This window comes from Pan troglodytes, chromosome 23 (genome assembly GCF_028858775.2).
Source record: "Pan troglodytes isolate AG18354 chromosome 23, NHGRI_mPanTro3-v2.0_pri, whole genome shotgun sequence".
In the NCBI taxonomy this organism is placed as follows: Eukaryota; Metazoa; Chordata; class Mammalia; order Primates; family Hominidae; genus Pan; species Pan troglodytes.
The window spans coordinates 34,298,303-34,321,564 of record NC_086016.1 but is presented as its reverse complement, the minus strand read 5'-3'; the positions used below and the strand labels follow the sequence as shown (position 1 = coordinate 34,321,564).

The 23,262-nt window shown below is 48.9% G+C and overlaps 1 protein-coding gene across 16 annotated transcripts; it reads left to right on the top strand.

Moving 5' to 3' along the window:
- The first annotated feature begins 12,397 nt into the window (after positions 1-12,397).
- On the top strand, positions 12,398-21,454 carry RFPL2 (ret finger protein like 2). Of its 16 annotated transcripts, none has more exons than XM_001152232.7 (5): positions 12,398-12,765; positions 14,922-15,139; positions 17,488-17,541; positions 18,695-18,985; positions 20,536-21,454. In XM_001152232.7, exons 4-5 carry the CDS (start codon positions 18,700-18,702, stop codon positions 21,147-21,149), a joined length of 900 nt encoding a protein of 299 aa, XP_001152232.2. In that variant the 5' UTR covers positions 12,398-12,765; positions 14,922-15,139; positions 17,488-17,541; positions 18,695-18,699; the 3' UTR covers positions 21,150-21,454. The 16 variants fall into 16 exon arrangements, with proteins under 16 accessions (XP_001152232.2, XP_016794540.2, XP_063664303.1 ...); XM_016939051.2 differs by having other exon boundaries at positions 17,396-17,541; XM_063808233.1 differs by having other exon boundaries at positions 12,398-12,979.
- The last annotated feature ends 1,808 nt before the right edge of the window (positions 21,455-23,262 follow it).

The window sequence follows — 23,262 nt, the reverse complement described above, 5'->3', positions numbered from 1 at the left end:
TGCAGCACTGTTCACAAGAGCTAAGATACAGAAACAATTTAAGTGTGCTGTGATGGATGAATGATGAGAATGTTGTATGTATACATAATGGAATACGATTCAGACATAAAAATGAAGGAAATCCTGCCACTTGCAACAATGTGGATGAACCTGCAGAACATTATGCTAAGTGAAATAAGCCAGACACAGAAAGACAAATGCTATAGGATCTCACTTATATGTGAAGCCTTAAAAAGAAAATGACCAGGTGATATGGTTTGGCTGTATCCCCACCCAACTCTCATCATGGATTGTAGTTCCCATAATCTCCACGCGTTGTGGGAAGGACCTGGTGGGAGGTAATTGAATTGTGAGGGCGGTCATCCCCATGCTGCTGCTGTTGTGATCGTGAGTTCTCATGAGATCTGATGGTTTCTGATGGTTTTATAAGGGGCTTCCCCCTACTTCGCTTTGCACTTCTTTCTCTCGCCGTCTTGCGAAGAAGGACGTGTTTACTTCCCCTTCCACCATGCTTGTAAGTTTCCTGAGGCCCTCCTCAGTCATGCTGAACTGTGGATCCATTAAACCTCTTTCCTTTATAAATCACCCAGTCTTGGGTATGTCTTTATTAGCAGTGTGAGAACAGACTAATACACCAGGCAAATTTCCCTACCTCATACTTGCTTTCTGAAGTTTCCAGAGATTTCCATTTGAAAAGAATGCCTCTTCCAACTCTGCCTCACCTAGTAACCTTCTCATCTACACCACAGTGACTTCTCCTATGAAGCGACCTTCACTCAGTTATTTCAAGGATTTAAAATATAAAAATGTTTTCTAATAGTTGACAGGGGGGTGAACTAGAAATATCCATTGTAAATATCTTTTAAATATACTGGAAATTATTGCTTACATCTTAAAGCCATTTGTCACTGAATACTAAAACATCAAACCATTGATTTTTAACTGCTTCATTAAAATATAATTCACATACTATAAAATGTATCTATTTAAAGCATATAATTCAGTGTATTTTAATATATTCACAGAGTTTTGCAACAATTATCACAATCCAATTTTAGATATTAACATTTATTAGCATCCTTGAATATACATATTTCTCTGTCTTTATTTCTGTTTTAACACAGTGCATGACAATTATCTCTATGTAGAATTGTAGAGAGGTTTAAAACACACCTTTTTGTAAGCAAGTCAACAAACTAAAATATGTTTTAATAAATTACGTAAGAAACATGGAAGAGGGCCGGGCGCGGTGGCTCACACCTGTAATCCCAGCACTTTGGGAGGATGAGGAGGGCAGATGACGAGGTCAGGAGTTCGAGACCAGCCTGGCCAACATAGTGAAACTCTGTCTCTACTAAAAATACAAAAAATTAGCTGGGTGTGGTGGCACACGCCTGTAGTCGCAGCTACTCAGGAGGCTGAGGCAGGAGAATCGTTTGAACCTGGGAGGCGGAGGTTGCAGTGAGCCGAGACCTCATCACTGCACTCCAGCCTGGGTGACAGAGTGAGACTCCATCTCAAAAAAGAAACATGGAAGAGAGAGCACTTTCAGCACATGCTGGAGACTGTCTCTTCCTGGGTAAAAATAATGAAAATTAAAGAAACATATCCATCATATTGTTATAAAAATTCGAACAATGCCCTTGGGTCTGTAGAATTAAATATAATACTCTTCACTGACAACCTAATCCTCTCATCTACTGTCACTAACTTCCCAAAGAAGTGTTGACAAGTTAAAGCATATGTTCTAGTAAGTAATTTTTCTATTAATTTATATACATATGTAAACATACACATACATTTACAAAATGCAATCTTCCTTTATGTGTTATTTTGTGACTGGCTTTTACATGTAAAATATATCTTGGAGATCTTTGCCTATCGGTACAAATAGATCTCTCTCATTCTTCTTACAGCTGCACTATTGTTCCATAGGATAGTTCACTATAATTTGGCCACTTTTCTACTAAGGAGCATTCATGTTGGTTTCAATTATTTGCTATTATCTACAATACTCAAATAGACATACCTGTATAATCATCTTTTGACATATTTGCTAGTTTTATTTTCTTTATTTTCCTAGAAATGGAATACTGGAGCAAAGTGTACAAGCATTAATATTTTGATTAAAAATTATGTTTCAAAAAGGATTTGCCAATTTATATTCTCATCAGTATATGAGAGTTTTTATTTACTCACATGCTTGACTACAGGGTATATTACCAATCATAGTGAATTTTTGTCAATTTGATGATTGAAAAATAATTTCATTTTTTAAATTGGTATTTCTTCACTTACTAGTGAGATTGTATATATTTGCATGTATTTATTAGCTATTCATATTTTTTCTGTGAATTACTTGATATCCTTTACCAATTCTCTAATTCATTTACAGATATTCTTTACGTAGTCTATATATTTATTATTTGCATATGAATAGCAAGTATTTTGTCTTAAAGTCTATGTCTTGCCTTGTAACTTTATGTTGTCTTTCATTGTACAGAAGCTTTAATTTATATTTAGTCAAATTGTTTCTTTTTCTCTTATGACTTCTGGGTTTTGTGACTTACTTTCAATTGTCTTTTCAGGGTTTTGTTGTCTGTTTTGTTTGAAATGACATACTGAAATCCTACGTTATATTGCAATTTACTTTTTTCTCTTTATACTGCATTGTGGACATTACTAAGCCTAACTAATTAGATCAAATGTATTTATTTTAATTTCTGCCTAATTTATAATATTGAATGTATTTTATTTCCTTAGCAATTCCCGCTTTTTCTTTTCTTTCTTTTTTTTTTTTTTTTAAGACAAGTTCTTGCTCTGTCACCCAAGCTGAAATGCAGTGGCACTATCATGGTTTGCTGCAGCCTGCAATTCCTGGGCCCAATGATTCAGTAAGGCCAGAAATTAAAAGAACAACTTCTGGGCCAAAGAAATCCTCCTGCCTCTGCCTTCCAAGTATCTGGGACTACAGGCACATGCCACCACACCCTATTTTTTTTCAGAGATGGGATCTTGCCATGTTGCCCAGGCTGGTCTTGAACTCCTGACTTCAAGTTACTCACCTCAGCCTCCCGAAGCACTGGGATTACAGGCATGAGCCACTGCATCCAGCCAACAGTTCCCCTTCAGATGGACATTCAAGTTAAGTACTCTTTGCCACCACGAATAGTGTTGTAGCAATCATCTTTTACACTGGATGGTTTCATTTCTACAGGACAGAATCTTTGTAGTGGTATAACTTAGCCATAGTTATGTTTACTTACACTTTTAATAGATACTGATTAGTTACTTTCCAAAAAGTTGAAGCAATTCATATTCCCATCAACAGGGAACAAGCAGGAGGACCGTTTCCCCTGCAGGCTCAGTAGCAACAAAAGTTGTTGCTTTTTCAAAAAATATATATATCTTGCTAATTCCCTTGGTGAAAAATCTCACGGGAGTGCTAACTAATCAGTTATTTTAACTTCAATTAGTTGCCTATTTATAACCTTTTCCTATTTTTCTATCAAGTGGTTTAAGGTGAGGAACATTCTTAAAACAGGAAACCTAAAAATAATAAACACATTTTGTATATCAAAAGACAGTGCAAATGAAATTGAAAATGTGGAGTCCAAAAGATATTACAAAACAGGAAAAAAAGAGCTCCCATAAATAAATGAGAAAGAGACAAGTAAGCCTAACTGTTGAACTGCATTTGGATAGGAAGAAACAGACTTGGGCTTCCCTGCTATATATATAGATATATATGTATACATATATATACACACACATACATATAGTGTGTATATATATAGTGTGTGTGTATATATAGTGTGTATATATATAGTGTGTGTATATATATATAGTGTGTGTGTGTGTATATATATATATATAACCTCCTTGGAATAGACAATGTCTTCATACAGAGGACACAAAAATTACCAATCATAGGAGAAAAAAGCAATATATTGGACTACATCAAAACTGAAAACTTCTAGCCAACAAAAGTCACCTTAAAGGAAATGACCAAACAACCCACAAAATAACTGAAAATACTTAGAGTACGCACATGTCTGACAAAGGAGTTGTATCCGGAATAAAAAGACCAACAGGCCAACTTCAAGGTGACTGACTAGAGGTGCCCAACATTCGTCTCCTCCACAAAGAAGGAGCAAAACAGATAATCACATGTCAAATAGAGCATCTAACAGAGAATGCTGGAATTCAGCGGGGAAGTGACAGAACCATCCAAGATATAGAAGGAGAGAAAAGCAAGACCAGATGAGCTCCCCAGTGCAGGGGAAAAGGTAAGTGAGAGATTCCCAGGGGTCCACATTCCCACCACAGATTCCTGCAACCCTGGCCATGGGAGAGCCCCTCAGCTCTTGTGGGCCCTGAGACAGCATAGGATGCTGCCTGTACTTGTCCACGCAATGGCATTGTTCCAGAGAGGGAGTCGTGCTGGGTACCACACACTCACTTTAGATCCAAGCAGCTCCAGCACATGCCATTTTGAGAGCCCAGCCCCCATGAGGATTGCCTCTTGCCCTGGGGCCCAACAGCCCTGCATCTCCACATCCCTAGAGCCCCCCTGACATCTCCCCTTATCCACTTAGAGGGCTACAGCAGCATGATGCCGGCTAGACCAGCGGTGTGACCGGGTCTCCAGCACTCTAGCCCACACAAGAGTCCTACACCCCAGGGAATGGGCAATGCAGTGCACCAAGGAGGCCAGCTCCATGACAAAGGAAACCCAAGTGCATGAGCCTGAGAGCCATCTGCCTGTGGCTGCTGCCACTGACAGCAACCCCACATCCCACCCCCAGCAGCAGGGCTGACACACAATTGCACGTACCTTCATTGTGTCTGGGAACCAGCCCACCCAGATACTGTCCCAGGGCTTGAGGGAAGACTTGCCCCACTCGCCGCCGCTGCACTTCCAGGCAAGCACCTGGGAGCCTGAGGATTGTTCTGTCCCACCTGCTGCCGTGGGCACAGGCATGAACCATCAGGAGGCCCGCCAGCAGACCCAGCGCCACTTTGTGACACAGGCTCATACAAAAACCACTCCCTGGGATGCCCCTACCCCCAGCCCCCACTGCAGCTGTGAGGAAGGAAGCTCTGGCCACTCCCCCTGGTGGCATCTGCTCATTGAGTCCACACACCCCTCACCCTCACCCCCAAAGATAAGGGGACAAGTGACATCCTGTGACCAGCAGCAGGATCCCTGGAGGACATCGGCGTCTTGGGTTTGGTTTTCCCACCAACCATCATGCAGTCATGGGGATGAGTTTATCAGAGGGCATTTATGCCACTAGGAGGAATTTTCATGGACAGGGATACCTGGTCTCCCTAAGGGAGCTGACTCAACACTGATTGCTTGTTGATACCATGGGGTGATGCAGAGAGTACCCTCTCCCTCCAGGGAGAAGCTGGTTACCCTAGAGTGCAGTGTCCTGGGAACCTTCCCATTAACCTAGCCCTGACTCCAGGAGTTTCAGCCCCATCTTCCCAGGTCTTGACCCAGTTGGGACGGCCCTGGCCAGTGAGGCCCGGCTGGTCCCCCTCAACAAAATGGAAGCTCCATCCTTGATCCCTGGACCTCTCAATCTGGTTTACATTGGGTAGGTCAGGTGGGGTGATGGCTACCATTTCCTTATTCAAATGGGGGACATGAGAGAGTCTCCAGAGTGTGGTCCTTAAATACCTCCTCCTACTAAGGGAAGTGGGATCAGTGGGGGATCCCAGGCCTGGGGCAGGAAAGGGACATGACAAGACAGGACCTCTCATCCTCTGAGAAATCAGGAGCCACTGAAGCTTCCGGAGCAATGAAAGAAAATGAGGTGCCCCCTGAGGAGGTGCTCAGTGGGCAAATGTTTATGTTTTGTAGCCACATCATGATCACCAATTCAGTATAACCGCAGTGGATCCCACATGTCAGATGTCCTCACATGCTGGAGCTCACTCTGGCTCTATGTTGTTCTGTTCACCCTCGAGTATGGCCAAGCACCAGATCGTCCATTATCAAAGTGGTGAATAAAAGGGAAGAAACTACTTTTCCTCTTTTTTTCCAAAGCAGGAAGCACACTCCTAGGTTCATAGCACAGCTGCTGGGCCCTCCCTTCACCGACACACTGTAGCACTCACGAGGAGGTGAACGGAAGCCTCAACCCTCTGTCTTCCTTCTTATCTGAAGCACAAAGTTATCGATCATCAAACACAGCTAACGTCACTAAAAGAATGATGAACATGGGTGGCTTTGCTGGAAGTAACCACATGTCCTAGGAAGCAGTTATGCCAATGTCCAGCCTGAACCCCACTGAGTCTCTTGATGCTAGAACAATTTTTCAGGAAAAGAGAAGCTAAAGGAAGCACTGGGTTCCTGCTCAGGGAGGCAGTGGCTGCATCCTGACCGTGGGAGGGTCTCAGGACCAGCTCTCCGCTCCTGCCACTCCTGCCTTGCCAGGAAAAGCCTGACAGCCATTTGGGAGACAGCTGCAGATAGAATGGGCCTAAAAACACATTCACCACTGATAACATCAAGTATTTACTCCACATAGAAACTAAAGTTAAATCCACAAATACATAACGCACCACGAAGTCAACTAAAAATATACACAATGAAATTCACAAGACATTTGGTGAGACCCTCGTTAACTGTTTTTTCGTGTCAAGAAATCATTGATTCTCTCCATTTAAGTTTGTGATGGCTTTCGCATTTGCTTCAGACTATTGTCTGAGGGAATCGTTTACTCTGTTGTGGGTGAGTCAACATTATTTGAAAATCAAAAATTATGGGGACTCGGTGATGGGAACCTTGGGGACATTATTATTCTTTCATCTCCCTATTTTTGTGTTCAAAGATCTTCATAATAAACACGTACAACTTATAAAAAGAGGGTGAAGCTTGGGGACAGCGTCCAGGGGTGGAGTGGACCCTGGCAATGTGCCCAGGAGGTCCATGGAGATGAGGGAGACCTGGGTGATCCCCTCTCCCATGGGCTTGAGCTGTCATGTCCTGGAAATGGGTCATGCAAAGGTGAAGGGACTCTGAGATGCCTGAAATTCAGTTCAGCTCACAGCTGGGGCAGGGATGGCTGAGACTGAGCTCCACAGGGACTTTCTTTCTGCAGCATTGTGGAAAAATCCCCCAGACCTTGCGTCTCTGTCCCTGCCCTTGCTGGGCTACATCGCTGCTCTGGTGAAGGCAGCTGCCTTCACAGCTGCTGTGTCCCTGATGAACAAGAAACGGTGAGGGTCCCAGGCCCAGGCATTATGGATTGACCAAAGCAACCAAGGCCTCTGAGGGGCCAAACTCCCCACCATCAGGGACTCTAAGATGAGGGTGTCTCTGAATGAGACTGCAGGTGCCCATGGTGAGGGGGCGAGGGGACTGAACAATGGGAGGGAGGGACAGGGGGAGTGGGGCCTGGCAGGATGGGGTTGTTTGGGGCAGTGGAGACCCCTTGGATGCCTGGCCTTGCCTGTAGCCCCAAGGTCACACTCACCCTGCCCTGACCTTATGGGACCCAGTCCTGACTCTAGTCCAGAATAAGACTCTGACAGACTCCCCCCGACAACCACAGGATGCACATTCTGTGCCTGGGATGGTGCCTTTGCTCATTTGACCGGATCCTCCCCTCACACGGGCTGACCATCACAGACTCAGCCACGTACCAAGCACACACTCACTCCACCCCAGAGCCTGACTTCAGAATTAGAAACTTTATGGTTGAGATCTCAGCCACGTGCCGGTTAACTTTGGACCTCACCCTGAGCCCGTGTGATTACAACTGAGCGTCTGTGTGCCTCAGTCTCCTCCCGAGTCCCAGAGCTAGTGACATGAACACCAGTATCTTGCAGGAAGAAGGCACTGCGGTCCCAGAAGGAAAGTGAGGTACGGAGACCAGGCTTAAGTGACAGGAAGTGGCAGCTGTCTCAGCTGTTTTGGAAGCCTGAGAACTGATTTCCCGGTCCTAAAGTGAGGGATGCTGGCCTCATGCCCCCTCAGGCCAGGACCCTGCACCGAGTGCCTGCGGACATATTTAGACAGCACATGGCCTCTGTTGGCACTGTCTGGGGACAGCAGAAAAGAGTACTGGGGAGTGGACATGGGAAGATTCTATGTAAAATTCAACAAAAGTGAACTTTCAAAAGAGCCCATAGGGCCCTCCCAGGCCTGCCAGGCCAGCTCACAGCTCCAGGTGGGCACCCCAAGCATCTCAGAGCCACAGAACAGCCACAGCAATGTCCCTTGGGAAGCAGCACCACTTGCCACTTGCTTTGGCTGTGACCTGCATCTCTGGTCTGCTCTCTGTGCATCTTGGCTAAAAGACAGCTGGGAAAGAGGCCACACTCTCCTCCAGGAAGAGGGGCCCAGCAGAAACTGCATTAGCCAGGCACGCACCAGCTGCCCGACCTGCTCAGGAATAGCATGCGCCACATGCCTGACCAAAGGCCTCTCCCCAAACCCTCTTCTCCCTTGGAGACCAGGACCCTGGAGTCACTCTCTGGAGATCTGGCCAATAACCCCCTGGACCCCAGGGCTGTTTGTGGTTCCCTTGGAAGAAGTAGTAAAGGGCCCGAATGCCTGCAGCACATGCCTGGGGGCTAGACAAGGACACTGACCTGGAAAGGCCTTCCTTCACACCCTGCTGTGGGGCTTGTCGCTCTCCATGCCTTCTCTGCTGCTTCCCTGCTTGACTTCAGCCTCACAGCATGTGGGGTATAACTGGCATGAGGGGCAGGAAGGTGAGGAGGAGGTCCCTAGGCAGGTGCGTGGCTGCAGCACAGAGAGACCAGTGCTCACCGGGCCTGGTGCTTGGCATACTCAGGGGCCTGGAGGATGGGTGCATGGAGTTGGTTTGTGGGAAAAATGAGGCCTTGTTGTGGCAGGGGATGGGGAGCTGCCTGGGCCTGGCCTTCGGTCTGGCAGGGATGAACACCTCAGGATGTGCAGTACCTGGCCCTCAGTCTGCCAGAGATGAATACCCCAGGCTGTGCAGCAGCTTCGGTGTCATCCAACACCACACTGCCTAGGCAACACCTGCCCACAGTGGCTTGGACAAGATGCCCCTGTCAGCCCCTGGGCTGTAAGTCAGTGGGCCAGCATCTGCCCAAGGCAGGAATCCTGGGAGGGGCTGGCCATTGTCCCTCCTGACTCAGTTGCTCTCAGCTCCCTACTGTGCCATCAGGTGCTCTCAGGACAGATGCTTCCAGGACAGGCTCTTCTACAAAAACGGGGTTGCCTCCTGGGCCTGGAGTCACACCATAGACAAGGAGGCTTTTGGGCACCTAGGCAGGGTCACTCTGCACACATCTCATGAATGAAAATCCTCATCAGAAAATACATCACCGTTCCTCCAGGATGTGACTGTTTCTAGAGAGGGCCCGGTCTCTATCTCCCACTCCCTCCTCCACATGCTACAAGAAATAGAAGCAGCCGCATAAGAAAATGAAGAGGAAGAAGAAAATGATGATAAGGAGAAGAAAAGAAAAAGAAGAGGCAAGGGAATCAGGAGGCCTATTACAGCTTTTCTCCCCTCCCTGATTCATGAAATTTAAAAAAGCCCAAGACTATCCCAACAAAAAACAAGCAAAAAGATACACAAATAGTCGCTACCCAAACTTTGTTAATAATGACACAATGCTGCCACTCACGCCTGGCTCAGGACCTACCAGGAGGAGGGCGCCCTCCAGATTCTGCAGGGGAAGCGGAGGAGACTCCTCCTTCCCCAGGCTGCACCTCCACCGCTGCCCCAGAGGCCCACAGCTTCCAACCCACCCCAGGCCAGGCCCAGCCAGGCGGGTCAGCCCTGCAGCGCTCCTACCCGCCTTCCCAACCTCCAGACTTGCTGCTGCTGCCACCACTAGCGCTGATGCCAATACAACCACTGTTCCTGTTGCCCTCGGTCCACTGCTCCACCCTACAAGGCTCCTACCACCTGGATACCGCAGCAGCCCTGCCCTTGCCCAGGCAGCAGCCAGCCGCCCTCCTACTGCTCTGGCACTCTGCAGTCTCCATTGCTGCTCTCCTACCGCTCTGGTGCTCTGTAGTCTCCATCGCCATCACCAACCACAGCAAGATGAGCTGTGGTGCCCCCAGCTCCAGCCTCCAGCATGGAATAAGTGGCTCCTCCTCCTGGCACGGAGCAACTGGGCAGGCAAAGTCAGATAAGCCTAGAACAGGATGCAGAGAGTGGTAGCATTAGAGTCTCACCTTGTCATGCTGGCCACTAGGTGGCAGGGGCCAGTTTTAGCAAAGGCACTCACACCTACCCTCCAAAGTCCAGCCTCCCTTTTTGGCCCAAGTTCACCAGGAACTGGGGCCTGGGGTGGGGACTGGAGACACCACAGTACAGCGTCCGGGCTTCCCACTCAGCACGAACCGCTGGGCCCACCCCTGGCTGCGCTCCTCAGGAAGCAGAAGCAGCAGAAACTCAACCCCAGCCAGCCCTCCCCACCCAAGTGCCGGTACCTCTTCCTGACACCTCCACCCACAGGGCCCTGTCACTCTGTGATGTCCGCTACTGTGTGCCCAGGGGTCCCAGACGGTCTCAGCAACACATGGTGAGAGGGCGCGCGCCTGGGAACCACAGCGGGTCTAGGGGCCGGGCCGTGCTCAGGATCCCCGCAGAAATGCTGTGTGCTGGCCAGGAGCAGAAGGAGATGGCCCTCTAGAGACTGGAGTCCCTCTTACCTCCTCTGACCACCGCTGTCACTGACACCTCCGCTGCCCACTACCAGGGGGACGGTGCAGCCCCCGATAGCGCCCCCGACCCTCCCCCACAGCTGGCAGTGTAGCACCGGATGGCAACCCCAACCCGCCCCTGCCTCGGACACTGCAGCACCAATGGCACCCGCAACCCACCCCCTGCCTTGGGCAGCGCAGCCCGGGATAGCGCCCCCAACCCGCTCCCTGCCATAGGCAGTGGCTGTAGACAGTGTAGCCATGGGTGGCGACCCCAACCAGACCCCTGCTGTGGGCAGTGATGCCCCAATATGGCACCCAAATCGCCCCCTACCCCGGGCAGTGCAACCCTGGATAGTGCCCCTACCTGCTCCCCACCAGGAGAAGCAGCCCAGGATAGCACCCTCAACCCACTTCCTGCCTCCAGGCAGTGCAGCCACAGACAGCACCCAAACTTCCTCCCCACCTCGGGCAGTGCAGCCACAGACAGCACCCAAACTTCCTCCCCACCTCGGGCAGTGCAGCCACAGACAGCACCCAAACTTCCTCCCCACCTCGGGCAGTGCAGCCACAGACAGCACCCAAACTTCCTCCCCACCTCGGGCAGTGCAGCCACAGACAGCACCCAAACTTCCTCCCCACCTCGGGCAGTGCAGCCACAGACAGCTCACCTAAACCACCCCCTGCCAAGGGCAGTGTAGCCCCCTATAGCGCACCCAACCTGCCCCTGCTGCAGCCAGTGCAGCCCCAGATAGCACACCCACCCGCTCCCTGCTAGGCAGTACAGACCCCCGATAGCACCCAACCCACCCCTCCACCACAGGCAGTGTACCCGGCCCTCAGTAGCGCCCCCAACCACCCCCCCACCCCCTCTCCATGGGCAGTCCAGCCCCGGTACCAATCCCAACAACCCCCCACTACCTGTCTCAGTGTAGCCCCCAGAGAGCGCCCTCAACACCCCCCTCCCCACTGCCAGCAGTGTAGCACCCTATAGTGACCCTAACCCGTCCCCCACCACCAGCATTGCAGCCCCAAATAGTGCCCCCAACCCGCTCCCCACTGTGGGCAGTGCAGCCATGGATAGTGTCCCCAACCAGCTCCCAGATGCAGGCAATGATGCCCTGGATATCACACCCGCCCCCGTCCACCACAGGCAGAGTAGCACCGGATAGCAGCACCCACCCTCGCCACCAGCAGTGTTGCACCCACTAGCCCCCCACAACCTGTCCCCAACAAGGGCATTAGGGCATTGCAGCACCTGATAGTTCTACTAACTCACCCCCGCCCCCCGGCCGCGGGCAGTGCATCCCCAGATAGTGCCCCCAAAACTCCCCACTGCCTCAGGAATTACAGCTTGGGATAGCGCCCCAACCCATCTCCAGCCATAGGCTGGATAGCGCCCCCGGATAGCGCCCCCACCCCACTCCCCTCAGCGGGCAGCGACGCCCGAGGTACCACAATCAACCAGTCCCCCAACACGGGCAGTGACGCCCTGGATAGGGCCCCCAACCCGCCCCCCACGCCACAGGCAGTACGGCCTGGGATAACGAACCTATTCTGCCACCTTTTCACCATTCTGACTGCGCTGTAGTCACTCTCGCGGCCACCAACCGCAGCAGCGAGGTGAGCCACTGTAGGCTCCAGCCTCCAGCATGCGCGGTAGATGACTCTAGCCTCTGGCATGCGCGGCAAGTGGCTCCTCCTCCTTCTCCTCTAAGCCCGGCACAGAGCAGCTACGCAGGCCGACGCAGATGAGCCTGGAAGGGCGAGCCACCCCTCTTGGCATCCTTTATATACTGAGTTTAATGCAAATGAAGTTTCTCGACTACATAGTCTGATCGGATGAGAGAAACCTCTAGGCCTACTCTGATTGGGCTTTGTTATCTTGTTCTGATTGGTTATCCTAAGACTTGCTCTCATCCAGTCAGAACATGAAAATAAAGCACAATCAGAGTAGACCTAGAGGTTTTTCTCTCATCCAATCTGAACATGTAGTCCAGAAACCTTACTTGCATAACCTCGGTCTGTGGGGGGAGGGGTTCTTGCCATTCCAGGCACTTCTGCGTCTGCCAGCCCATCTGCTCCATGCCTAGGTTAGAGGAGGAGTCACCTGTCCCACGCTGGAGGCTTGAAAGCCTGCAGCAGCATGGCTCGGCTCGCTGCCGTTGGTGGCGGCGAGGGAGACTAGACCGCAGCCAGAGTGTAGAAAGGTGGCGGGGTGGATGAGCTATCCAGGGCTCACTGCCTGCGGCAGGGGGCGGGGAGGGGGACAGGTTGAATGCACGATCGGGAGCTGCACTGCCCGAGGTGGGAGGGGGGGCGGATTGAGGGCGCCATCGTGGGCTACCACCCGGTGGTGGGAGGCGTATTAGGGGCAGTATTGGGTGTTGCACTGCCCACAGCACGGGAAGGTTGGGTGCTTTACCGGGCGTCATTTCCCGCAGCCGCGGGGTGGCTTGCTGGGGGCGCTATCCGTGGCTGCACTGGTCGCGCTGGGGTACGGGTTGGGGGCGCTATCTGGGACATCAGTGCGCATGGCAGGGAACTTGTTGGCTGTGATATCCGAGGCGTCACTGCCCTTGGCTGGGGGCTGGTTGGGGGCTCTATCTATGGGCTACACTGCCCACAGCCAGGAGCGTGTTGGGGCGTTATCGGGGCGGACTGCCAGTGGCGGGGGTGGAGGTGCGGGTTGGGTGCTATCGGGGGGCTTCACTGCCTGGCAGGGAGTGGGTTGGGTGCGCTATTTGGGGTTAGACTGCCGGCGGTGGTTGACTCGGTGGGAGGTGAGGGGCAGAGGGAATGGGTTGGATGCACTATCGGGAGCTACACTGCCCGAGGCGAGGGGGAGATGGGGGCGCCATCGTTGGCTACACCGCCTGTAGTGGGGGGCGTGTAAGGAGCAGTAGTGGGTGTTGCATTGCTCATGGCGGGGGAGGGTTGGGTGCGTTATCCCGGGCGTCATTTCCCGCAGCGGCGGGGGCAGTGGAGGGGCTTGTTGAGGGCGCTATCCATGGCTGCACTGGTCGCTGAGGGGCAAGGGTTGGGGGCGCTACCTGGGACATCAGTGCCCATGGTGGGGAACTTGTTGGGTGTGTTATCCGAGGCATCACTCCCCATGGCTGGGGGCTGGTTGGGGGCGCTACCCATGGGCTGCACTGCCCACAGCCAGGAGCGTGTATGGGGCATTATCGGGGGCGGACTGCCAGTGGCTGGGTGGGGAGGCGGGTTGGATGCTATGTGGGGTTGCACTGCCCGGCAGGGAGTGAGTTCGGTGCGCTATCTGGGGTTGCACTGCCGGCGGTGGGTGGCAGATTGGGTGCCCTATCGCTACACTGCCGCGGCGAGTACCGGGTTGGCGGCGCTATCCTGGGCTACACCGCCGGTGGCGGGAGGCGTTTTAGGGGCGCTATCTGGTGCTGCACTGCCCGCGCAGGAGTTGGGTTGGGTGACCTACTCCAGGCGTCACTGCCCGAGGCTGGGGGCTGATTTGGGGCGCTATCCCGGGAGTCATTTCCTGTGGCGAGGGGCTGGTTGAGGGTGGTATCCGTGGCTGCACTGCCCACAGCACAGAGCGGGTTTGGGGAGTTATCCCGGGCTGCGCTGCCCGTGGCAGGGGGCAGGCTGCCAGCGCCATTGGGTGCTGCATGTACTAGGCACGGACGAGTTAGGGGCGCCATCTGGGACTGCACTGCCGGTGGCGGGCGGTGGAGGTGTCAGTGACAGCGGTGGTCTCCAAGAGAGGAGCGGTCCTCCTCTTCCCGGCCACCTCCTCCTGTTCTTGCTCAAGTGCGGCGGGCGCACAGCATTTCCTGAGCGCGGCAGGGGCCCCAGCCCCGTGGTGCTTCCTGGACCCGCCTCCTCTTGCTCTGTGTTGCAGAGACCGCCTGGGACCCCCGGGCACGCAGTAGTGGACACGAGGAGGCTACAGGGCCCTGTGGGTGGAGGAGGCATCAGGAACGGGAACCCGCACTTGGGTGGGGAGGGCTGGCTGGGGTTGAGTTTCTGCTGCTCCTGCTTCCCGAGGAGTGCAGCCAGGGTGGGTGCAGCGGTTCCTGTGGAGTGGGAAGCCCGGGCACTGTGGTGTCTGCAGTCCCCACTCCAGGCCGCAGTTCCTGGCCAGCTTGCGCTAAAAGGAGAGGCTGGACTTTGAAGTGTGGGTGTGAGTACCTTCGCTGAAACCGGCCCCTGCCACCCAGTGGCCAGCATGACAAGGTGCGCTCTAATGTTACCACTCTGCATCCTGTTCTAGGCTTTTCTGGCTTTGTCTGCCCGGATGCCCAGTGCCCTGAGAAGGAGCTACATGCCACATGCTGGAGGCTAGAGCCTGTGGCACCATGATTTGCCTCCGATGGAGGTGGCTGAATTAGGCTTCCCAGAGACTGCAGTGTCCCAATCCAGGATCTGTCTATGTGCTGTATTGTGTGGCCACTGGGACTTTGCAGACATGATGGTGATAAGGAGCCTGAGGTGAGAGACAATTCTGGGTTTTCCGCATGGCTCCAGGGTGGGGTCTTTATAAGGGAAAGAGGAAGGCAGGAGGAGGGTCACAGTGAGAGGAGGAGATGTGGGGATGGAGGGAGAGAGAAGGAGAGAGGAGTCCAGGGAGAGGAAGACAGAAAGTGGGGGGAGAGAAGATCAGGAGAGAGATCTGAAGATGCTGAGCTCTGGCTTTGTAGTTAGAAGAAAGGGCCAGGAGCTGGGGGCGTCCTCTAGAAGCTGGAAAAGTTCTGGAAATGGATTTGTCTCAGAGCCCCCGGAAGGAGCCCGGCCCTGCTGGCACCCTGATCTTAGCAGCTCAGACCTCATTTTGGACTTCTGACTTCCATACCTGGGAGAGAATAAATGTGTGTTATTTTAAGCCACTAAATTAGGGGTCATTTGTGACAGTGGCCATAGGCAAGTCAAACAGGAGCCGTGGGAGAGACTCACCCAGGATGCCCCTCGGCCCCTCCCTGGCCCCACCCACAGTGACACAGGCCTGCTGCTGCTGGTGCCCCCAGTTTTCTAACTCCCTACAGAGCAGGGACAATGCAAGAGGGGCTGGGTGGGGCTGGGCTCTGTTCTCTGTCTCCACACCTTCCTCTCAGAGAGCAGCTGGAGCCCCAGAACGTGGGAGCCTCACAGAGAAAGTCCTGATGTGGGACCTGGTTTTCCACCCGAGACCCAGGATCCAATAAAGAAGTGTTTCTATAAATGATGCGTCCTCCAAAGAAGGCCAGTGACTTTCTGTGCCAAGTACCTGAGAGAATCGCCATGTCCTAGAGCTGCCAGGCAGCTGTAGGTGCACTCACAGACACAGGTCACCTGTGCATGTGTCAGAGACCAAATCCCATCAATATTGAGGCCTTGGTTAAGACAGGTCCTCGCTTTTAGTTGTGAAAACATGCCTGGCTTCAACATTGAGAAAACCAACTCTCCTTGACCAAATGCTTTACATATTCTCATAGAAATAAGGGAACACTGGTCAGGCACAGTGGCTCACACCTGTAATCCCAGCACTTTGGGAGGCCGAGGCGGGCGGGTTACCTAAAGTCAGGAGTTCAAGTCCAGCCTGGCCAGAATGGTGAAACCCCGTCTCTACTAAAAAAAAAAAAAAAAAATTAGCCAGGCATGGTGGCACATGCCTGTAATCCCAGCTACTCAGGAGGCTGAGGCAGGAGAATTGCTTGAGCCCAGGAGCCGGATGTTGCAGTAGGCCAAGTTTGTGCCACTGCACTCCAGCCTGGCTGACAGAGCAAGACACTGTCTCAAAAAAAAGAAAAGAAAGAAATGTTTAGAGTGTGCTAATTATCCTGACTTGATTATTACACATGCATGTATCAAAATATTACTGTGTGCCAGAAATATGTACAATTATTACATGTCAACTGAAAGTAAAGAGGAAAAAAAAGTAAACCAAAACAAGACCTGAGTGTCTCAGAGTCCTCTAATCCCATGAGGAATCATATTTAAAGCTGACCAAAATTAGGTCTTTATTTTTAATTACGCAAAAAGAGAAAATTCCTTTAATATGTGCCAAAGGGATAGGGAAAATGATAAGATTATATTCAAATTATTTGAAATTTGAAAACAAAGCAGTAAAGATCCCACTACACAGAAAGGCATGAAGACGAAAAGATTCGGGGTTGATTCAAATGGAAGAAAGCACAACTCACTTCACGGGTAACAATTTTTATTTGAAAACACAGGTTTCACAAGAAAATCATCTTTTTTTTAAATTGTGACTTTTATCTTAACACTCTGTGAAGTACTCAAGGTCCAAGAAGCTTAATGGTCATTTGTCAAAATAGTAATTATCTAATTTTTTCCTATGAATTACAAAATTTTTTCAAAACCGGAAATAAACCAATGGAAACAAATAAAAAGTACCTAGAATTTCCTCAATGGAATGCCTGCCCTTATTACCTTTGAGTCTGATGTATATGAATTTAAATCATTTTGTAAAATTGCAAATCCAATCATACTTAATACTTTAGGATTCCAAGGAAAGCTTGAAGCCTACAACATATTACAGGAATTATCTTTACTGACAACTGATGGAAACATCTCTAAAATAAGCTTTTGAAGTTAGTACAGTAAGCCTAATTTAATATAAAGGCAATTTAATCTTACCTTCATATGAAAGAAAAATACACTGTCAGGATGAAGGATTTACTGAAGTTATAATTAACTGGAGATATATCACCAGTAAAAACCTAATTCCCTGTTATAATTAAATCAAAGCCTCATCAGGTTAGAGGGTGTGGAAGGGCGTGACCCAGTGGGAGGTGGGAATCTCACCAATAAAAGGCCCTCGTGTGCCCCTTCCCCACAAGACCTGAGCGCCCAGTGGAAGCAGCTGGAGGACAGAGGAGCTTCCAGCAGAAGAGGTGAGCCCATGCCTGTGTGTGCTTTTCCTCCTTAGATGCCTAGAAATGGGGGTTATGCCTTGGGGGATGAATGAGAGAAATTCGTAATTAATGAATTCAACAAAGGCTGTCTGAGTGCTGCCTCAGAGTTGGAAACCAGTCACCCTGGATCCCCAGTCTAGGAGTGTAAGAGTGGTGGCAGTGAATTTGGTATTCATTTCCAAGGCTGGAGAAGGATGTGATTTTTTTTTTTTTTTTTTTTTTTTTTTTTTTGGTGAGACAGGGTCTTAACTCTGTTGTCCAGGTTGGAGTGACCTGGCGTGATCTCTGTTCTCTGCTAATTTTTGTATTATTTGTAGAGACGGGGTCTTCCTGTGTTGCCCAGACTGGTCTCAAACTCCTCGGTTCAAGGGATCTTCCTGCCTTGGCCTCGCAAAATGCTGGGATTACAGATGTGAGCTACTGCATCCAGCCCCTCTTTTTTTTTTTTTTTTTTTTTTTTTTGAGATGGTGTCTCACTCTGTTGCCCAGGCCGGAGTGCAATGGCAGGATCTCGGCTCACTGCAACCTCTGCCTCCCAGGTTCAAGTGATTCTCCTGCCTCAGCCTCCCAAGTATCTGGGATTACAGGCGTGTGCCACCACGCCTGGCTAATTCTTTTGTATTTTCAGTAGAGATGGGGTTTCCCCATGTTGGTCAGGCTGGTCTCGAACTTTTGACGACCTCAGATGATCCACCCACCTTGGCCTCCCAAAGTGCTGGACAGGCATGAGCCATCGTGCCCGGCCTCCCAGCCCCTAATTCTTATGTTCATCAATCAGTCTCTTGCTGGGGTTCCCCTAGGAGGAGGTGAAATGACCCCAGCTCGCTGTTCCTCACATGGGTGCTGCCATGTCACTGGCTCAGGCTCAGTTGCTGGGTCACCAGGAGAATGGACCCTTCCTCCACCTCAGCTCAGAGCACAGTGATGATTCGTGACTTTCCCAATAGAACTTCAAATCTCTGAAGACGGGGGGTGGGGGGATGTGCTTGAGTGTTTGTACTCATGGTCTTATTCTCGGAGTGACAAAGCTGGAACACAATACCTCTATGCATGAAAAGGTTGTCACTTGTCACAACTAACAGGCTTTCACCTCATGGAAATTTTCTTCCCTTGTGTACTTTTCCCCTGGCAGTGGACATGGCTGCACTCTTCCAAGAAGCAAGCAGCTGTCCCGTCTGCTCAGACTATCTGGAAAAACCAATGTCCCTGGAGTGTGGATGCGCCGTCTGCTTCAAGTGCATCAATTCACTGCAGAAGGAGCCCCATGGGGAGGATCTACTTTGCTGTTGCTGTTCCATGGTCTCTCGGAAGAACAAAATCAGGCGCAATCGGCAGCTAGAGAGGCTGGCTTCCCACATCAAGGAACTGGAGCCCAAGCTGAAGAAGATTCTGCAGATGAACCCAAGGATGCGGAAGTTCCAAGGTAAGGCATCTGTATACCCTGCCCCCTTCCCAAGACCAGACCAGGAAAAATCATTTGTGCAGTTGGCCCCTCATTCCACATGGGGATTAGCTGCTGTCTGGCACCTAAAATTGAGATGCTTCTTCATCAGATTCTCAGCCCTGATAACATACAGAATCACCTGGTGATGTCAAAAACAAAAACAAACAAAAGCCCGACGTCTATGTCATGGGTTAGACAAGGGATTCTCTAAACTTAGTGTGCTCAGATTACCTGGGGATCTTGTTAAAATGCAGATGCTGAACTGGGAAGTCTCAGGATTGATCCCACTGGCTTGGGGACTTTGCTGAGTAGCAAAAACATAGAGCAACTGAATTTGAATTTCTCTCTAGCAAAGGTTCCCAGGACTCTAACATTAAAATGGGCCTGGTAATTCTAATGCACGGTGAATATTGGCACCCATTGTACAAACAACCTTACCCCAGGGTTGGGAAGAGTTGGGAATGGAGCACCTATGGTGTTTGTTTCTGTGAGTGTGGGGAGAGTTTCAGACAGTGGTCTCCTCATCCATGCACCATGGGCTTCAACAGTGGTCCTGGCTACAGAAAATACTATCCGTCTCTATAACTCTGGGGAAAAGGGACATTTACATGAAGAGATTATGGTCAGCCTGGGCACAGAATTACACCTATAAATGGTGGTGGGCCCCTATGATGTCCCTGACACTGGTAGCTTCTGCCCTGACACCCACGATCTCTACTCTTCCATCTACCCATACCTGACTGTCTCTCTGCCGAAATATGGAGGACAGATTCACCCTGCCCAAGTCATGTTTGGAACCCTCTTCCTCCTTCCTTATCCATGTCCATTCATTTCATTCCCTAATTCACCATCAAACAGCAATCAGTCTCCTCAAGTCTTACTGTGATCTATAAAACCTATATTGGTGATCATATCAGTTTTTTGACTTGAAGGATCATATGTTCTGTAGATTTTTTTTTTTCAGAATGTTCTGGACAATTAATTTTCTCTAGGCCAGATCACACTGCCTCCTTCCTCTGTCATCACATTGTCAGCTGCAGAGATATTCCATCTGCTGTCAGAACTGTACACGATTAATTTGTTTACAAACATGGAAAACAAAGGCCTGGAATCATGCTCTAGATACTATTTAAATTGAAGCAAAAAAAATGTGGAAACAAACATCATTTAATATCGACCACTTGCATTGTCTTATCATTTATTTGTTCATGCATCAAGGTGGTAGAAAGGGGGGCATGGTGTGTGCCTTCAAAGACCCTCCACTCTAAATGAAGAAAAGGCCAATGAAGCAAACACATGACATAAAGTAAAATAAGAATTGCTACTGTGAATAAGGGTCAGGTATTGCCACAAAGCATACCTATGAGAATTTGAACTAGTCAGGGAAGTTACCTCATGAAGTTTGGATTTTGGGGGAAGAAGAGAATTAAAGAAACTAAAGTCAAGAGATATTTGGGCCTTTGAAGTAGAAGAGAGGCATAGGGTTGGCTTCTGTCCATTTGCTGAGCAACTATTTTTCCTTTTCACAGTGGATATGACCTTGGATGCCGACACAGCCAACAACTTCCTCCTCATTTCTGACGACCTCAGGAGCGTCCGAAGTGGGCACATCAGACAGAATCGGCAAGACCTTGCCGGGAGATTTGACGTGTCCGTTTGCATCCTGGGCTCCCCTCACTTTACCTGTGGCCGCCACTACTGGGAGGTGGACGTGGGAACAAGCACAGAATGGGACCTGGGAGTCTGCAGAGAATCTGTTCACCGCAAAGGGAGGATCCAGCTGACCACAGAGCGTGGATTCTGGACTGTGAGTTTGAGGGATGGAAGCCGCCTCTCTGCCAGCACGGTGCCGCTGACTTTCCTCTTCGTAGACCGCAAGTTACAGCGAGTGGGGATTTTTCTGGATATGGGCATGCAGAACGTTTCCTTTTTTGACGCTGAAGGTGGTTCCCATGTCTATACATTCAGGAGCGTCTCTGCTGAGGAGCCACTGCGCCCATTTTTGGCTCCTTCAATTCCACCTAACGGTGATCAGGGTGTCTTGAGCATCTGTCCTTTGATGAACTCAGGCACTACTGATGCTCCAGTCCATCCTGGGGAGGCCAAACAAACCCCCACTGCAAAAAAACAAAAAACAGGGTAAGAAAATTACTTGGGTGGGTAGACTTAGGAACGCTCTACTTGGTAAAAGCATTATACAAAGTCATAGGAGAAAAATATGGGACATTTCTTGATTGTACTTAATCTAATTTGATTAGATTATAGAGTCCTAAGTATTAATTATTGCCACCATCAAACTCATTGAGTCCTATGGTTCACATCTTGTTTCCTATAGAAATGTCCTGTATTCTGGGATCAATTTCCAAATGCTTTATTTTTTATTTCTGCAAGTTCAAATTAATGTATTATAGAAGTTATGAGTTAAATAAACATTGGAATATCACCTAATGGATTATGTGACTTTCTTTCCTCAGCCTCCTGAGTAGCTGGGATTACAGGCACCCACCACCAACCTCAGCTAATTTTTTGTATTTTTAGTAGAGACAGGGTTTCACCATGTTGGCCAGGCTGGTCTCGAACTCTTTACCTCATGATTCACCCGCGTCGGCCTCCCAAAGTGCTGGGATTACAGGCATGAACCACTGCACCCAGCTGGATTATATGATTTTCTAAATGATAGGAGTGCAATATATTTTATTCATAGTAAAAGTGTGAGTGTGTGTGTATACGTGTGTGCGTGTGTGTGTGTGTGTGTATTTGAACAGAGAGCTGGATAAATGCCTATGTCCTATCCAGAACTGAAAAGACAAGTTGTTGCCGTCATTGCTCAGTATAGGTAACATTTTCCTGGATGTGTGTTCATCTACATTAACAATGATAACTCCCCCCAATTAATTATTGTAATTATTAATTGTAATTGTTACAATTAATAAATATGCAGGCTAACAAAGCAAAAAAAGATAACACACATTACTAATATCAGAAATAAAAGAGGGGCCATGTCTACCAAACTGCTGGTCATTAAAAGGATAATCAAGGACTGTTATGGATGACTCTATTCCCACAGTTTGATTACTAGGTGAAATGTTTCAATTCCTTGAGAGACATAATCTTCCCAAGGTCACACTAGAAACAGCCTATTAAGTGAATTAACATTAAGAACATTCCAAAAAAGACAACACCAGAACCAGGTGATTTCTCTTATGAAATCTACCAAATTCTTATGAATCCCAACATATTTTCACAATATAATCCAAAAATTGCACTCTTAGGTATATACTCAGTTGAGATGAAAAGTTATGTCCACACAAAGCCTGCACAGGAATGTTTACAGCAGCTTTATCTATAACCACCCAAACTAGAAGCAAGATGTTCAAGAGGTGAATGAAAAAAATCATCATCCATAAAACACAATATTATTCTGTGATTTAAAGGAGTTCTCCATCAAAGCATAGAAAAGACAATGGCATGTATCAGAAAGACTGTGAGGGCATGCCTTCATGTGGATGAGACACACAGAAAGGCAGCAAAGCAGGGTGACTTTAAGTATATCGATGAGTGAAGTAAGTTCAGCTGAAAAAGCTACATAATATTTGGTTGGTGCAAAAGTAATTGCGGTTTTTGGCATTTAAAGAATGGGAAAACCGCAATTACTTTTGCACCAACCTAATATATGACTCCAACTATACGACATTCTGGAAAAGGCAAAACCAAGGGGACAGTAAAAATATCCATAGTTGGCATGATTTCTGGAGAAGAGGACAGAGATTCATAAGTAAAGAAGAGGGAATTTTTGGAGCAGTGAGAATATTCCTTATGAGTTCGAAATGGTAAACATAACATAGTAAATATTTCAAAATTCATAGAAATGTGTAACAGGAAGAAAGAACACTATGTGAATGACAGACTTTAGATACTAATGTATCAATATTTGCCCATTAATTTTAGCAAATATAACACAGTAATGTAAGATGTGAATATTAGGTGGAATTATAAGGTAGGATGAGAGAAGAGAATGATGTCGGAACTTTGTGTATTACATGCTCAATCTTTATGTCAATCTAAAACTCTTGTTTAAAGAAACATATTCATTTTTTAAATTGTAATATAGCACGACTGTTTCAGGGAGATCTCTTCACAATAATGTTCAACAATTGAGTCATGTTTAGACATTAGCTTGAAAGATTGTCTATTAAATGTGAACCAGAATTGACTTTCAAATGTGTATTTAATTTTGTGATTTCAGCAATACTTCT

Coding starts and splice junctions, on each gene's coding strand:
- RFPL2 (XM_016939051.2), top strand. CDS start 15,021: ATGGAGGTGGCTGAATTAGGCTTCCCAGAGACTGCAGTGTCCCAATCC. Junction 15,140..17,395: donor ATGGTGATAAGGAGCCTGAG/GTGAGAGACAAT, acceptor ATTAAATCAAAG/CCTCATCAGGTTAGAGGGTG. Junction 17,542..18,694: donor AGGAGCTTCCAGCAGAAGAG/GTGAGCCCATGC, acceptor TTCCCCTGGCAG/TGGACATGGCTGCACTCTTC.